The 15,652-nt window shown below is 41.0% G+C and overlaps 1 protein-coding gene and 1 long non-coding RNA gene across 7 annotated transcripts in view; one reads left to right on the top strand and one right to left on the bottom strand.

Annotated features, from left to right (window-relative positions):
• The window catches only part of CD46 (CD46 molecule), a 54,525-nt gene extending 48,133 nt beyond the window's left edge, over positions 1 to 6,392 (bottom strand). For all 6 annotated transcript variants that reach the window (XM_082379066.1, XM_082379064.1, XM_082379065.1 and 3 more), the window contains exon 1: positions 6,129 to 6,392. In XM_082379066.1, the coding sequence (XP_082235192.1) occupies positions 6,129 to 6,249 (121 nt within the window). In that variant the 5' untranslated portion in view covers positions 6,250 to 6,392. The remainder of the gene's footprint in view (positions 1 to 6,128) is intronic.
• Positions 6,393 to 6,513: 121 nt separating this feature from the next.
• LOC309636031 lies at positions 6,514 to 9,888 on the top strand. Its single transcript, XR_014249195.1, has 2 exons — positions 6,514 to 7,152; positions 7,916 to 9,888. It is a non-coding gene; the product is annotated as an uncharacterized lncRNA (long non-coding RNA).
• The last annotated feature ends 5,764 nt before the right edge of the window (positions 9,889 to 15,652 follow it).

The raw sequence follows: 15,652 nt of genomic DNA, 5'->3' as shown, positions 1-15,652 counted from the left end.
TCTTCTTCTCTTGCTCAGAATACTGAATTCTTTTTTCCTATGAGGATTTTCAAACTAAACATTCCCAGCATCAGAAAAATAGTATCTGGACTGAGTTTTTTTCTAGAGAGTTTACAATGTAATTATTATTAGGCTGCAATGCTATACTTTAATATCAGATGCCATTATATCATATGATAGGCTGCATTCAGAAAATTCCCATTTTCCAGATGAGATTCAGGAAGGTGAAATAGTCTCTAATATGGATCAAGAAAACTGTTCACCTTCTCTACACTTACAAAAATTATGCAAGCACTCTCTACCTGCTTGCAAAAATTAAAAATAACTCTCTGACGTAAGCACACACCCACACCCCTGCCCAGGTGGTACCTTTAGAAAATCATGGACCCAAACCGGAACCTCAGTGAAACCTGACGAATCTTCCCCTTTTCTCACTCTACAGAACCTATTTTTAAATTTTCTTTGCTTCCTCAAAATGGAGGCTCTAATATCTATACCTGTCAATTTTATTTCTCACGTTCCACTCATTTCTAGGCCTATAAAAAAATCACATAAATCATGTTCGAAGTAATTAAGTAGCCTCCTTCTAAGTAAATTCATCCTGACACTCTCTCCCTCAGTAATTTTAATTACCCTGTCTATAACATCTGGAGCTATTGATCATTCTCTCTTTGCTCTTTTGTACCTAAAAGGCTCTTTTCCTTGGTTTCCAGGTAGCAAACCAGCGTGGTTTTCAGCCTGTCCTCTGGCTGCTCTTCCTTCTCTGTCTGATTGCATAATGTGACGTTCCTCATGGGTTATTCTACAAGCTCTCCTTATTTTCATTCTGCAAATCCCCCTGGGTCAGAATGTATACTCTCATGACATCATTACAACTGATGAGAGCTGCCTCCCAAATCCCTCTCTCCATCCTAGATCTTAGCTGGGGTGCCAAGTCTATGTGTTCAATTTCCTCCCCACAGCTCCACTTGGAATGTGTCACCCTATCTCAAATAACATAATGAAGCCAGCAAACAAGATACGTGGTTTCCACAACTGAAATGCCTGTTCCCTCGCTCTGTTTCCACCTTTACTTCTAATTCAAGCCACTATCATTTCTTATCTGGATTGCTACAAGAGTTTCTGAATAGGTCTCCTTACTGGTCTTGCCACCTTTCATTCGGTTCATTTTCACATTGCCACCAGAGTAATACTGATATGATACTAGGACCAAGGCCCTTCCAAGTCAGATACGTTTCAATGGCTCCCTGTTTCCCTCATGATAATGTCTAAGGCTCCATGACATGGCTAACAGAGCTTTAATATCTGCTCACTCTTGCACACTCTTCTAAGCCACATTCAATTCCACTAGTAGTGCCCATTAAATTACTCAACTTACTGTAGCGCTCTAGACCTCCATGCATCATATTACTTCAGCTTTGACCAGAGACCCTGCCATTCCTCCCACCCACTCATCCTTCAGTTTTATCTCAGATTCCACTTCTTCCTGGAGGCTCTTAACATCTCTCACCCAAAAAATTCAGTTAAGTGTCCTCATGAGCCCCAATTTACTTCTTTCGTAGCAATTTTCATACTGTGATTGTTCATTGTTTACACTCCCTAGGAGACTGTAACCGTAAGGACCATGTCTCATTCTTCACTGCATTTCTAGTTCCTAGTGCCAGAGCTGAAGGAGCACTGTTATCAGTTCCATAAACTCTTGGATCAAAATTCAAACTCTTTGTACTGTTCAGCCAACCTGTTCCAGAGATATCTGCAAATCATCATTTTTCTTTGCTTTTGTATGCCTTTCCTCAAATTTTTTCCATTGGTTTAGTTACAGATGTTTCCCTTTATCAGAGTTTTTTTTTAAGTCAAAATATTTGTGGTTTATTTATTTGAACCCATTCTCCACTACTGCTATGACTAGAAATGGCATTTTAATATTCTCAAAGGAGAACTCCAAATACTGTGGGTTACATTTTTTTCCTAAAGTATGGTATGAAAGATCCCAGAACTTGTTTCTAACAACAAAAGAGATGATATTAATTATTTTGGAAATAGCACATTTAAGCACTACCTGTACCAACTATATTTTAAGTCCTTTTTAACTAACTTACTTTTCATAAACATCCTATGAGTTAGGTACTATTTCACCCTCTTTAAGATGAGCAATCTGAGCCATGAAGTAACTTGCTTAAGAATACATTCCCAGAAAGTACCAGACCCAGGAGTGAAGCCAGGCAGCCTAGTTCTACTGCCAACACCATTTCCCATCACTGTCTCTAACCTGGAACCCTTGCATGGTTACACCAATACACTCTGTCTGCAATTTAGTCCTCAAGAAATGGTCTTATACTGAGCCTAGGGAAATTAAAGCAACCCTAGTTTAGATTTGCATTCTGCTAAGTCAAGTCAAGGTGCCCAAAAACAACAGGTGATTTTTATTATGATGGTTGTTCATTGCTACCTATCCTGTTCTTTTCACAATGATTCACTCTGTGATCTACACCGCTGCCTTCCTCTTGCCTCCTTTGCTCTACTGCTGCCACACAGGGTAACTAGGCAGTCCATGACTGCCCTGAGCCGTGCCACATCTCTGAGCCTTTGCTCACAATGCTCCCTCTGCTCTGAACACCCTTCCTCCTGCTCAGGAGCAACTCCTGTTCAACTCTTGTCTTCCTTGACTTAATCCACTCAACATCTCCTCTGGGAAGTACTTTCTGCTTCTCCTGGGGAGGCAGTGACCAGTCTCCTTCTCTTGGACTCTCCTCTGCATGGATCTCTAAGCTCACCAGTGGACTCCAGCCATCCATGTGGCCACAACACCTCACACAGTATGTCCCTCATAGCTGCTATTCAAAAAACTTTGGTTCTCAAAGAACCACTGCTGTCAAACAAACCAATGGTAAAGAATATAGTATAATGAATCTAATATTGAAAATAATCATCTTAAAGCATTATGCACTGGAGAAATATTTGACCACCTAATTTCTTTTGTCTCATATCTCCCAGTATATGTAACCTAGCAACTGACCAGATAAAGACTGTTCTCCCTGCACTGTAATATGTAGAGTAAGAAACTAAGAAACTACTGTGTAAACACTTATTGATCTTGGCTTCTTTCATTAGGAACAAAGAAAAGACCTAAAACAGGCAGAAGAGACCACCCATAAAAGGAAATTGTAGGTTTTGTTCCAAAAAGCAGACCCATTCTGGAGGAATGAGACTGGTCCCTTCTGTGATCCCCTACCATTTGGCAACTACCTCTGAGATGGCAAGCCTCCCAAGCACACACTGCCCACTTACAAAACCTTCTCCTCATGAGCTGCTTCAGTGAAATATTTATTTTATCCACATACTTTCCCTGCCCAGTATAGTAAGTTCTCATTTGTACCTCATCTATGTTTCCCACCTATACTGATTTTACCTTTCAGCCTTAAACGTCACCTTGTTTTTCCTCCATTTCTAGTTTTGTTACCTTCCACAATACGTCCTATTCATTTTATTTATCTATTTTCCTCTATTTTATTTTTTAAAATTTTATTTTATTTTCGTTTATTTTTGGTTGCACTGGGTCTTCGTTGCTGCGCACAGCCTTTCTCTAGTTGCAGCGAGCAGAAGCTACTCTTCATTGCAGTGTGTGGGCTTCTCATTGCGGTGGCTTCTCTTGCTGAGGAGCACAGGCTCTAGGTGCACGCACTTCAGTAGTTGTGGCACACGGGCTCAGTAGTTGTGGCTCACGGGCTTAGTTGCTCTGTGGCATGTGGGATCTTCCCAGACCAGGGATTGAACCCATGTCCCAGATTCTTAACCATTGCACCACCAGGGAAGTCCCTCTATTTTCCTCTATTTTAAATAGTTCTCATCATATCCTTCAACTTCTAGCTTTAAGCCTATTGTAAACATTATTATTCTTTTAAAAAATTCCTTTTAATTTCTTGTTAGCACTGCTGTTCCATTCCCCACACCTCTCCGGCACAGAAATAAACTCTTAAAATGATCCGTAATAAGCAAGACGAGTATGGTGAGACCTGAGGAGTCTACTATCAGGAGAAGATAGATTGACCCCCAGCTGCTCCTGACTTAGCTGTTTTAGGCACCAAAGAAAGGCCATCCTAAGCATGGCTCTCTTGCTTCCTCCTGGAAGCAAGAGAAGTTTTTCCTGGGCTCTGAGCCCCAGCAGAATGTTACCTTTAATTTTCTGGTACTTGAGAGTTATACAAGAGTGTTGACACTTAGGCAAAAAATTGGGCACTTGGAACCACAAGTGTGACAAGACAGCCAGGATCTCTGCATTCTAATGAGGAGAGAACAGAAAACAGTTTGGGAGAGTGACTACCAGTTAGGGGGGGAATTGAGCTGGAACATGTGTGTCTACTGGAAATCGTGGATCAGAGAAGGTCCCTCTGAGAAGGTAATATCACAAGTGAATTTGAAGAATAAGAAGGAGCCAACTATGCTAGAGGCAGGAGAATGTCCCAAGGCCAAGGGAACAGCAAGTACAGAAGGCAAAGTGGCAGAGTTTGGCCTGTTTGATGAGCAGAAAAGTCTTCCCTTCCACCAGTCATTTGTTAAACGCTGTCAGAGAATCATGCTCCTTTCCTCCTGGGTACTTCTCTTGGGTTATAACATATTCATTAGTATTATGTTTTGGCTACTGTCTACCACTCCCAATAAATTGTAGCAAATATTTGATTTCCTGATGTGTGCCTGGCACTGGGGGTATAACAGTGAGCAACACACAGTCCCTGCATATACTCAGGTGTGTAGGCAGACAGACAAATAGTGAAATAACGATCATGAAAATAGGAATGGTGTGTTATTGCTCACCAGTGCATCCTCAGGACCAGTACAGGACCTGGCATATAGAAGGCAAGTATTTGTTGAATGAATGCTGCTAATGAAACCATATATGTAATAGGATCCTAAAATTAACTTGGGCATGAAAACATATGTACATATAAAGACAAAAGGAAATCTACCAAAGTATTAAAAATGGTTGTCCTAAGTTTTATACAATAAGCATGCCTTTTTTAGAATATATGTACTTCAAAGTGCTTTCTGTGAAACATGAAACAAACTTAGTGGTTGGGCCTTCAGGTTTAGTTTATGAGCTATAGGAGAAAACCAGATTACCACCATTTCTGGTTCATTTCTTAGGATACTCATTTTTCGGTAGATTTGGCTACCAGTGTTTTTTAGGTTGCTTCGGATATCCCCTCAAACATGACCCAACCTTCAGAAAGAAGGAAAGCAATGCCAAAAAGCCATTCGGTAATAGAACTGAATACTGTCTATTGGATGAGAACAGGAAGATAACTTTTTTGCAAAAAAAAAAAAAAAAAAAAAAAAAAGAAGAAGAAGAACCTGCAAATCAATATCAATATGATCTCCAGTACCAAGTTTCCTGTTAACTTTATTTACAAAAAGCACCTTGTCCGCTTCCAAACCCTCTAAACCCCAGGCTCCCAGAGCCTGCTCTCACCGGAGTGCTACAGGCACAACATCTGCTCCGCAGGCCCACTTAAAGCAAGTAGTAAGCTTCCCTGTCCCACACTCGGCTCGGCTGCGCTGGCCATTTCCTCAAAGCACACATTTGCGTACACCTGGCCTGGGCTCCCCTAACCACGCCCAGCAGGGCACAAGGCATCATCCCGCCCAGGGAACACAGGGCAAACTCTCCCCACGAGCACAGCACCAGCCTAGCAACATCCCCAGGCACCCGGGCAACTCAAGAGCAAGCCGTCACCACCAGCCCCGGGTTGGCGCTCCCTTATCGACTTGATCAGTCCCGGAAACACCCTGCAAGCTTTTGCTAGAGACCCAGCTTGGCCCCGGGTAAACTCCAGCCACGCCACCAAGCAAGACTTCTCTGCGGCCACTACGTGCTCCCCACCCCCCGCGGTCACTACGTGTTCCCCACCCCCCGGGGTCCCCTCACGGTACGAGCCGGGGACACTCTGGCCACGCCTTCTACCCTAACTCCTTACGACCCCGGGTGGACTCAGCCCCGCGCCTCCGCCCCGAGCCACCAAGCAAAGCTCCCCCGACCCTCGGCTCCAGTGGGCCTGCCCCCCGACCCGGCCTGCCCCCCCCTCACCCGCTCCAGTTCGCCGCCTGTGCGGACACCCTCTCCAGGCTCCTACCGGAAGATATGGGAAGCAGGAGCAGTAGCGCCACCAAAAGAATCCCAAAGAAGCACCTAGAAGAAAAGGGACTCTCGCAGCGGTAGCGGGGTGCCTTGCGACAGGAGCAAGACGCCGTCATTTTCGGGAGATCAGCGAGAAACCTGAAACAGCTCAGCAGAGATCTTCCTGAGTCCAGTTACCAGAGATAAGAATCCGCACACTCACAAACCGTCAACCGCGGTCACGCAGCTGGGCATGGCCTGGGCCGTGCCCAGGGCGGAAGTGACTCTTTGGACGGGGCCTGCCGAGCCAATAGGCGGGCTGTAAGGCGGGGCCTCGGTGTTGGGGGTGGCCCTTAGGCCTGGAGAGGCGGGGCGTGGCGCTTGCCAGGGTCTAACAGTCCCTGTGCGCGGGCCGCTTTACGCCTCACTCTTGGACCCTGGCTGTAGCTGGCTCCTCCTTCCGCAGACCTACACGGAAGCACAGCTGCGGTTTGCGAGAAACGGCTTGTTCACCGCCTGTTCGTAAAGACTGTTACCACCCTATGCAGGAAGGGTGGAAAGGAAGCAAGGGTTGGCGAGGTCAGCATTGTCAGTTTTCCGGAACGCTAGATTAAAGAATAAAACGCATCGAGCTGAAGATAGAAACCTAGAGCCCAGGCAGTGGGTCACTGTTGGGCAGACACCCCTCAGGACTCCAGTCTGGACCTGGGGCACTCCAGACTGTCCGGATACCTGGGCCCTTGCTCAGTCTTTGGCATTAGTCAGGCATAATTCGGGACAATAGTTGAGATTTCCGTGGTTGAGCCTCTGCTACTGAAGCCTCTCATGGCTTGATAGATTTCAAAAACATGGAAGGTTTGGCTGTTGCTCTCCCAACTGCTAAAGTCAATTAGTGTCACCTGTATTCCCAGGAGAGCACCCCTGGGAAGGTAAATTATTAAACAACACCGGGCCATTAGCATGTTGGGCCTCAACTCTACGGCCTTGCCTTCGAACGACTAAATGTTTTCTTGAAGATGACATATACATGCATGAAAAGGGTAAGGACAAGGGTGCATTAAGTGCCATATTTCTGGAAGCAATGAATGTCGTTAGAGTTGGGATGGGTAGGAATTGATGAGTGACAACTTTTCTGGTGAACCAATCTCTCAATGCTGGAAAATTAAGAATGAGTAAGATTTATTTGTAGAGTTGTGAGTAAACCTGTATGACTAGTAAAAGGAAAGAAAAGTAACATGATCGGTATTACACAGCAAACAAAGGAGCTGACATTCTCTTCGTATTAGCTGGCAAAGAATAAACACATCAACCAGTGTGTAAACATATTGGGGACAGGGTGGGGTGGGGGGCAGCACCCTCAAAGTTTTAGTTTACATGACTTTTTCATGCGTTACAATTTTAAATGGACATGACTTTTAAACCACTAGTTTCATTTAGAGTTTATCCCAAAGATATCATCAGAGCTGTGAGCAAAGATGTATAATTTTGGACAAAATATAAACTCTTAAATGTCTAGCAGAAGTATAAGAGTTTTTGATAGGCAGCTTTATGGAATGAATTTCTATGCAGCAAGCAGTGTAAAAAAAATATGAGAAACTATGGTATATTCGTAAGTAGAAAAAGCAAACTCCAAATCGGTGTGTGCCTTTTGTCATTACTTTTATTAAAATAGTATATTGATACACTTAAAAACAGATTAGTTGGAAATAAGTCAAAATTAACTAACAGTTATCTTATCTATATTTCATTTTTGTGTGCTTTTTTTTTTTTTTCTGTATTGACCTTTGTTACATTTGGAATCAGGTAAAGAAACATTTTTTTAACAAGCCAGCTTGGGGCTTCCCTGGTGGCGCAGTGGTTGAGAATCTGCCTGCCAATGCAGGGGACACGGGTTCAAGCCCTGGTCTGGGAGGATCCCACATGCCGCGGAGCAACTAGGCCCGTGAGCCACAATTACTGAGCCTGCGCCTCTGGAGAGGCTGCGATAATGAGAGGCCCCGCGCACCGCGATGAAGAGTGGCCCCCACTTGCCACAACTAGAGAAAGCCCTCGCACAGAAACGAAGACCCAACACAGCCATAAATAAATAAAATAGTGTTTAAATAAATAAAAATAAAAATAAAAAGCCAGCTTGTATATTACCTGCTCTTTTGTTCATAGAATGGTGGGAATAGAACCTGTATCACATAGGGTTAAGGTATGAGAGGATGGTAAGGAAATGGAAGCTCTTCATGTAAATCTCAAATGCATCTTCTGTAATTATAGAACTTTATATATATTTAAACAACTTTATATCTGAGATGTACTAAAGATTTTCTGGGTTCAACAAACTATGGAATTTCCGTTTCCTCCCAGACCGACACAATGTTTGGATTCTTGTATCTAGCATACAAGAGACTAAGTGTGGAGGTGATGTATAAAATAAACACCTTAGTGTCTTGGATTATGAAATCCAGACACTCCATGATGACAATTAAAGGAGGTACAATTAAGGAGACAGTGAATAGAAAACTCAATGAGGGAGACTTATCATTTCTGTTATTTCTTATAGTTGTAAAACAGTGATATAACAGAAATGTTCTGTGGTTCAATGTTGGCACTTAAAACGGATCTATTTATGTTCTCTGTAACTATTGGTACATGATGTTATATGTCAGTTATATCTGAATAAAGTTGAAAAAATCTCTCCCATCTATTTCTAGTCTTGGAAGTAAGTTTTTATTTCTCATGAGAACATTTAAAAGGGAAAAAAATATGACTAGCGTTTGGTTTCCTAGTTACAAATGCTAGATTAGATTCAAGAACTGGGGCTTTACTGGAATTTTATTTCAATCAGTGAAATTTCTATACCTGTGCTTTATCAAGCCATTCTTAATATAATTGAAGACTTTCACATAGATTTCTTTAACTTACTTTGATTCGACCCAACTGAGGCTCCATTTGAAAGGTTTTGAGCCTTATTCCCTATTCTTCTGGACTAGCTCCATGGGGCAGAGATAGTTTTCTTGCTGTATCTCCAGTGCTGAAACAGTTCTAGACCTATACCAGGTGCATAACAAATACCCATTAAATACTGAATGAAATAAATGGGCATTGCTGTCAAGTGCATTTAACGTGTCTCTGCCAATCCTCCCCAGCATGGATGTACCAAATGCTGGAAAAGTTCTGAGAAATTTTGATTTTAGTAATGTTAGGCACTGGGAGAAAGCAGAATTTGTCTCTGAAAGGAATGACCTACAACTGTATGCCAAGAAAACTTTCCTAAATCAGGCATGGCAAGCTAACCTATGAAGTGGATCTACTGTCTAACCCTTAGCCTTGAGATCATTTTAGTGACTGAGTTCAAATGGAGAGTATTGACCGTGAACTTCCTAAGGTGCTGAGAGGAATAGAACTCAAGAGTCGAGGCTTTGAGTGAAGTAGGGGCTTAAACCCTAGTGGTTCCTCCAACTCCCCCTAAAGATTTTGTAAAACTGCCAACAGGAAAATAGGGAGAGAATGGAGAATATGACTGCAGACCAGGTTTTGAGCTATGTAGTAGCTCTCCTGTAAGCTTTAGGAATGGCGGTAAGGTGGAGGGAGGTGTCTGTGGATGTCATTAACCCAAGGGAGACTTCATTAAATAAAACAATGTTAGATGATCCTTTGCCTCCTAAATTGGTATATTTACATTTTGCTTTTCAGAGGTGAGGGCAGCAGCATGAAGGGGCCTGTGAATGCTCTCAGAAGAGGCTTTCCCCTGTCATGCTGCTTTACAGGTTAGTTATTTGTGAAAACCTGAAAGAGAATGGCTAAACAGAGGATAGTTAAGCCACCTTTTTGATGCTGGTCCTGGGAGCTCTGCCACCTCTACTTGCACCTGGTGGGCACCTGCCAGCAAATTGACCTTCTTACTTGGCTGTTAACCTCAAGAGCATTACTGTGGTGCCACATCCAACACAGGTATTCTGAACCCAGTCAGGTACAGAAAGGAGGGCATTTCTCATAAGGATCACATATTCATTTTGTTTCCTCCTGGCTTTTCAAGACTTTAAAAAGTAAATATATTACAAACCATATTCCATAAGTACATTTGCAAAGATAAAATTTTTTATTCCTTTCATTATAATGGTGGAGACAGTACATTTAAACATCACAGACTTAAACTAACTTACATCTCACACTTAACTGTACAGAAAGTCAAACAAAACAAAACAAAATTGGAATGTTAGCACTAGGAATAGCTTTGGAGACCAGTTGTTCCAGTCCCTGCTTTTCAGCTGAAAAATGTAAGGCCAGGGGTGAAAAGAATTGCTCAATAATACAAGTTAGGCTATATAATGTTTTAGACATCATTAATATATACACTATTTCCCATAGATAACTGATGTGATAGAAAAAAATCTCACAGATTTCTTGTAATTAAAAAGTCACAGGCATCAGATATTTGTTAATCATATTGCTCAGTGACCTACCAACTCCATTACCGGAAAAAAAACACATTTTTTCTTGTGATGGAGAATTTTAATTCTAAGAAAGACCTATTTCCAAGCATTTAATTTCTACTTCCTTTTTTTTTTTTTAATTGGGGTATAGTTGCTTTACAATGTTGTGTTAGTTTCTGCTGTACAACGAAGTGAATCAGCTATATGTATACATATATCGCCTCCCCCTTGGGCCTCCCTCCCACCCCGCCCCATCCCACCCATCTAGATCACCCCAGAGCACCGAGCTGAGCTCCCTGCACTATACAGCACGTTCCCACTAGCTGTCTGTTTTACACATGGTAGTGTATATGTGTCAATCCCAATCTCCCAATTCATCCCATCCTCTCTTCCACCAACTGTGTCCACACGTCCGTTCTCTACGACTGCATTTCTATTCCTGCCCTGCAAATAGGTTCATCTGTACCATTTTTCTAGATTCCACATATATGTGTTAATACATGATATTTGTTTTTCTGTTTCTGACTTCCTTCACTCTGTATGACAGACTCTAGGTCCACCCATGTCTCTACAAATGACCCAGTTTTGTTCCTTTTTATGGCTGAGTAATATTCTATTGTATATATTTACCACATCCTCTTTATCTATTCATCTGCCGATGGGCATTTAGGTTGCTTCCATGTCCTGGCTATTGTAAATAGTGCTGCAGTGAACATTGTGGTACATGACTCTTTTTGAATTTTGGTTTTCTCAAGGTATATGCCCAGTAGTGGGATTGCTGGGTCATATGGTAATTCTATTTTTAGTTTTATAAGGAACCTCCATACTGTTCTCCATAGTGGCTGTTTCAATTTACATTCCCACCAACAGTGCAAGCGAGTTCCCTTTTCTCCACACCCTCTCCAGCATTTATTGTTTGTAGATTTTCTGATGATGGCCACTCTGATGGGTGTGAGGTGATAGCTCATTGTAGTTTTGATTTGCATTTCTCTAATAATTAGTGATGTTGAGCATCTTTTCATGTACCTCTTGGCCATCTGTATGTCTTCTTTGGAGAAATGTCTGTTTAGGTCTCCTGCCCAGTTTTTGATTGGGTTGTTTGTTTTTTTGATATTGAGTTGCATGAGCTGTTTGTATGTTTTGGAGATTAATCCCTTGTAAGTTGCTTCATTTGCAAGTATTTTTTCCCATTCTGAGGGTTGTCTTTTCGTCTTGTTTATGGTTTTCTTTGCTGTGCAAAAGCTTTTAAGTTTAACTGGTCCCATTTGTTTATTTTTGTTTTTATTTTCATTACGCTAGGGGGTGGGTCAAAAAAAAAATCTTGCTCTGATTTATGTCAAAGGGTGTTCTGCCTATGTTTTCCTCTAAGAGTTTTATAGTGTCCAGTCTTACATTTAGATCTTTAATCCATTTTGAGTTTATTTTTGTGTATGGTGTTAGGGAGTGTTCTGATTTGATTCTTTTACAAGTAGCTTTTCAGTTTTCCCAGCACCACTTATTGAAGAGACTGTCTTTTCCCCATTGTATATTCTTGCCTCCTTTGTCATGGATTAGGTGACCATAAGTGCATCAGTTTATCTCTGGGCTTTCTATCCTGTTCCACTGAGCTATATTTCTGTTTTTGTGCCAGTACCATACTGCCTTGATTATTGTAGCTTTGTAGTATAGTCTGAAGTTAGGGAACCTGATTCCTCCAGCTCCGTTTTTCTTTCTCAAGATTGCTTTGGCTATTCGGGGTCTTTTCCTTTAAAAGTTTCTTCTCCAGAAACCCAAGAAATAATGCAAATAATAATAGAGGTTCAACTAAGCAAAGCCATTGAGCATCTTTTCATATATCTGTGGACTATTTGCTTTTCTTTTTTGGGTGACCTGGGTGTATGTCCTTTACCCATACTTTGGGAAGTTGGGGGAGGGTTGGTCTTTGAATTTTTAACTCTCTAAAGAAGCCAGTTACCCTTCATTTGTGATAGAAGTTGCAATTTTTTTGTCACAGTTTGTCAGTTGACTTTGCTTATGCTGTTTTTTTGTTTTTCTGTATTGAGTAATTTTAAATTGAAATTCAGGTTGATGTCCAGCTCACTCTTTATATTTATCAAAGTATATATGGCAGAATACACTCTAAAAGCAACTATTAAAACCCATAATTACACAGAAGTTAGCAGTAGTCATATGCGAATCTATTATTAAATATTCAGAAATATCCTGATGTTTTCTAGAGATCATTAGCAAGGCTCATAATATCATAACAAATTTTTTAAAGATTTATTTATTATTTATTTATTTATTTATTTAATTTTATTTATTTTGGCTGCGTCAGGTGTTAGTTGTGGTATGTGGGCTTTTCACTAGCTGTGGCGTGCAGGTTTTCTCTTCTCTAGTTGTGGTGCGCAGTCTCCAGGGCCCATGGGCTCTGTAGTTTATGGCATGCAGGCTCTCTAGTTGAGGTGCATGAGCTCAGTAGTTGTTGGGCATAGGCTTAGTTGCCCTGCAGCATGTGGGATCTTAGTTCCCTTAACAGGGATTGAACCTGCATCCCCTGCATTGTAAGGTGGATTCTTTACCACTGGACTACCAGGGAAGTGCCCCAAATAAATTTTTGATCTATAAAGATGTGGACCAGTTGAGACTCCAGGGCCACTTATTTAGAAAGTATCAATACATGTTTATTAATTTGATAAATTCTTAAAAGTCATGCTTTCTTAGTGAATTTAGTTTATTCTGAATCCATAAAAAATAATCTAGCTACTTTTGTAATAAAAATTATTCTTTTATTTAAATTTTAGTGTTTTTTATATAGAACATAGTACAAAGTACTTTTGAACTAGAGGTTAGGAAATATTAATTTCCTTATTTTGTTCCAGATATTTCCCTTGACCCCTCTCTCTGTAATCATTTAATGCCTTTTTACTAAACAGAAATTAATTTTTTTCTAGAGAAAGTGAAAACTGGTATAGCATACATTTTACCGCAGTCTATCTATAAGGATTTGGTTCTGCTCTATAAAAGCAAAAGAAGGTATTTAAAAAAGAAAGCTATCTGTGTGTATAAAGAAATATACTTGAAGAAAGATTAGCAGAAAATGAATTGAAATATTAACAGTGATTATCACTAGGTAATATATTTTTATGTGACTGATCAGTTTTTCATATCTTCCTCCTGCATTTTCCAAATTCTCCTCAATGAGCCTATTCCATATTATATACATTTGATAATAAGAAAGAAAAATAACAAAAATGTAAACAGAAATCCTGGGTGACATTTCTTTCTTTAAGTAATTGAGACTACTTATAAATCCTAAGTGTAGTTTTCCCCTGACTAGGTAATGTGTGCTTTCAGCAAAAGAGAGGAGAGTGAGGGGGTGACCGTAATCCAAGCTAAGAAGAGGGTGCTTCACTAGGTACTGGGAGAGCTTCAGCATCTTCAAGTGCACATGTCTGCATCTCTGTGAAGTCACTTAAAAGATTTTATGAGTCTCAGATCTTATTCTGTTGAAATGAATTGGCTCTTTTCCAATCAACATTTTAATTTGAGGTGTTCTCTAGCTTTATAGTACTTTGTCAAGGAAGGACACTGAAATAACAAAATATTTTTATTTAGATGACAGCATGGTCGACAACTGGACTACCCAGAATTTATATGCTGATAATCATGACGCAAGCATTACACATAAATTACAAGTTCAAAGGAAGTGCTTATTGCCTTCTGTGGTGGTTGCTATTTTGGGCACAAGAAAGTATGGCATAAATTGAGACACTGAGTAGATAAGAGAGGGTAATGAGTAACTTGACCTTTTCACATTGCTCCTTTTGTTCTCAGAGTTGAGCAACTAAATAAAAAGAGCCCCATTCCAGAACACATACAGGCCCCTCTTAATACAAAAAATATTTCCTGAGTCTCTTTTTTCTGAACGATGATTTTGTTAGAGGAAATAAACAAGAGCTGGTAGTTTGGAGGAGGGTCAGCTTCAGATAGCACGTCCTCCTCCCCTACTCATAGTCAGGATTGAAAGAAGTTATTGTATAATACAAGATATCAGAATGTTCCCTTGGCCATGCTGAAGCCTCTCCTGTTTCATAAGGCCAGGAACACTGTCCTTCCACCAGTGGACAAATCCCTGATGAGGCCTGTCAGTTTACCTGACACCCCCAGTTACTACTGATTCCTCATCGTTGTTCTCCTTCTACCTCACAAGATTTCCCAACATCATGTGTTACCTGCATAATCTTTGAAGATTGTCATGGCCTTCAAAACACAGCGGTTTCTTTGGAGTCTACTTCATTAATTTTATTGCCCTCTCTGCTCCTGCACCTGGCCTGGGTGCACAGGTGTTAAGTTTGGTACAGACTTTGACTCCTTGTCTACCATATGTTGCCACAAATGATTAACCTTGATCCTTTGATAGACAGTGATCAAAATTGCAAGCTTAGGGACTTCCCTGGTGGCACAGTGGTTAAGAATCTGCTTCCCGGATTCTTAGCAGGAGACGTGGGTTCCATCTCTGGTCTAGGAAGATCCCACATGCCACGGAGCAACTAAGCCCGTGCGCCACAACTACTGAGCCTGTGCTTTAGAGCCTGCGAGCCACAACAACTGAGCCCACGTGCCACAACTACTGAAGCCTGCATGCCTAGAGCCTGTGCTCCGCAGCAAGAGAAGCCACCACAATGAGAAGCCCGCGCACCACAACAAATAGTAGCCCCCGCTCACCGCAACTAGAGAAAGCCCGCATGCAGCAACAAAGACCCAACGCAGCCAAAAATAAATAAATAAATGTATTTTTTTTTTAAATTGCAAGCTTAAAAGGAAACATTTGAGACAATTCTTTAAGGACTTCCTACCTTTTTATTAAAAGGTGGTCAGTAGTCAACATGCACAATTTGAGATGCACCTTGATGTAAAAGAATGTTTCCAAAAAGTTGAGGATAAATGAAATTTTGGTAAGCTCATTCTCAAATACTTACTGTATACTTCTCATTTGATTAAATCTATACTCAGAAATATGGGGACAATTTAAAAAGTGGTCATTATCCATAAGTTAATTTAGTATGGGAAAGAAAACATGTAAGCACAAAGTTTTGTACATTATAGTTGACTACTGAGTGTTACAAGAATGAAT

This window comes from Balaenoptera borealis (genome assembly GCF_965194805.1).
Source record: "Balaenoptera borealis genome assembly, chromosome: 1".
NCBI classification, from domain to species: Eukaryota; Metazoa; Chordata; class Mammalia; order Artiodactyla; family Balaenopteridae; genus Balaenoptera; species Balaenoptera borealis.
The sequence above is the reverse complement of the archived record's forward strand: the minus strand, read 5'-3'. Positions and strand labels throughout refer to the sequence as shown.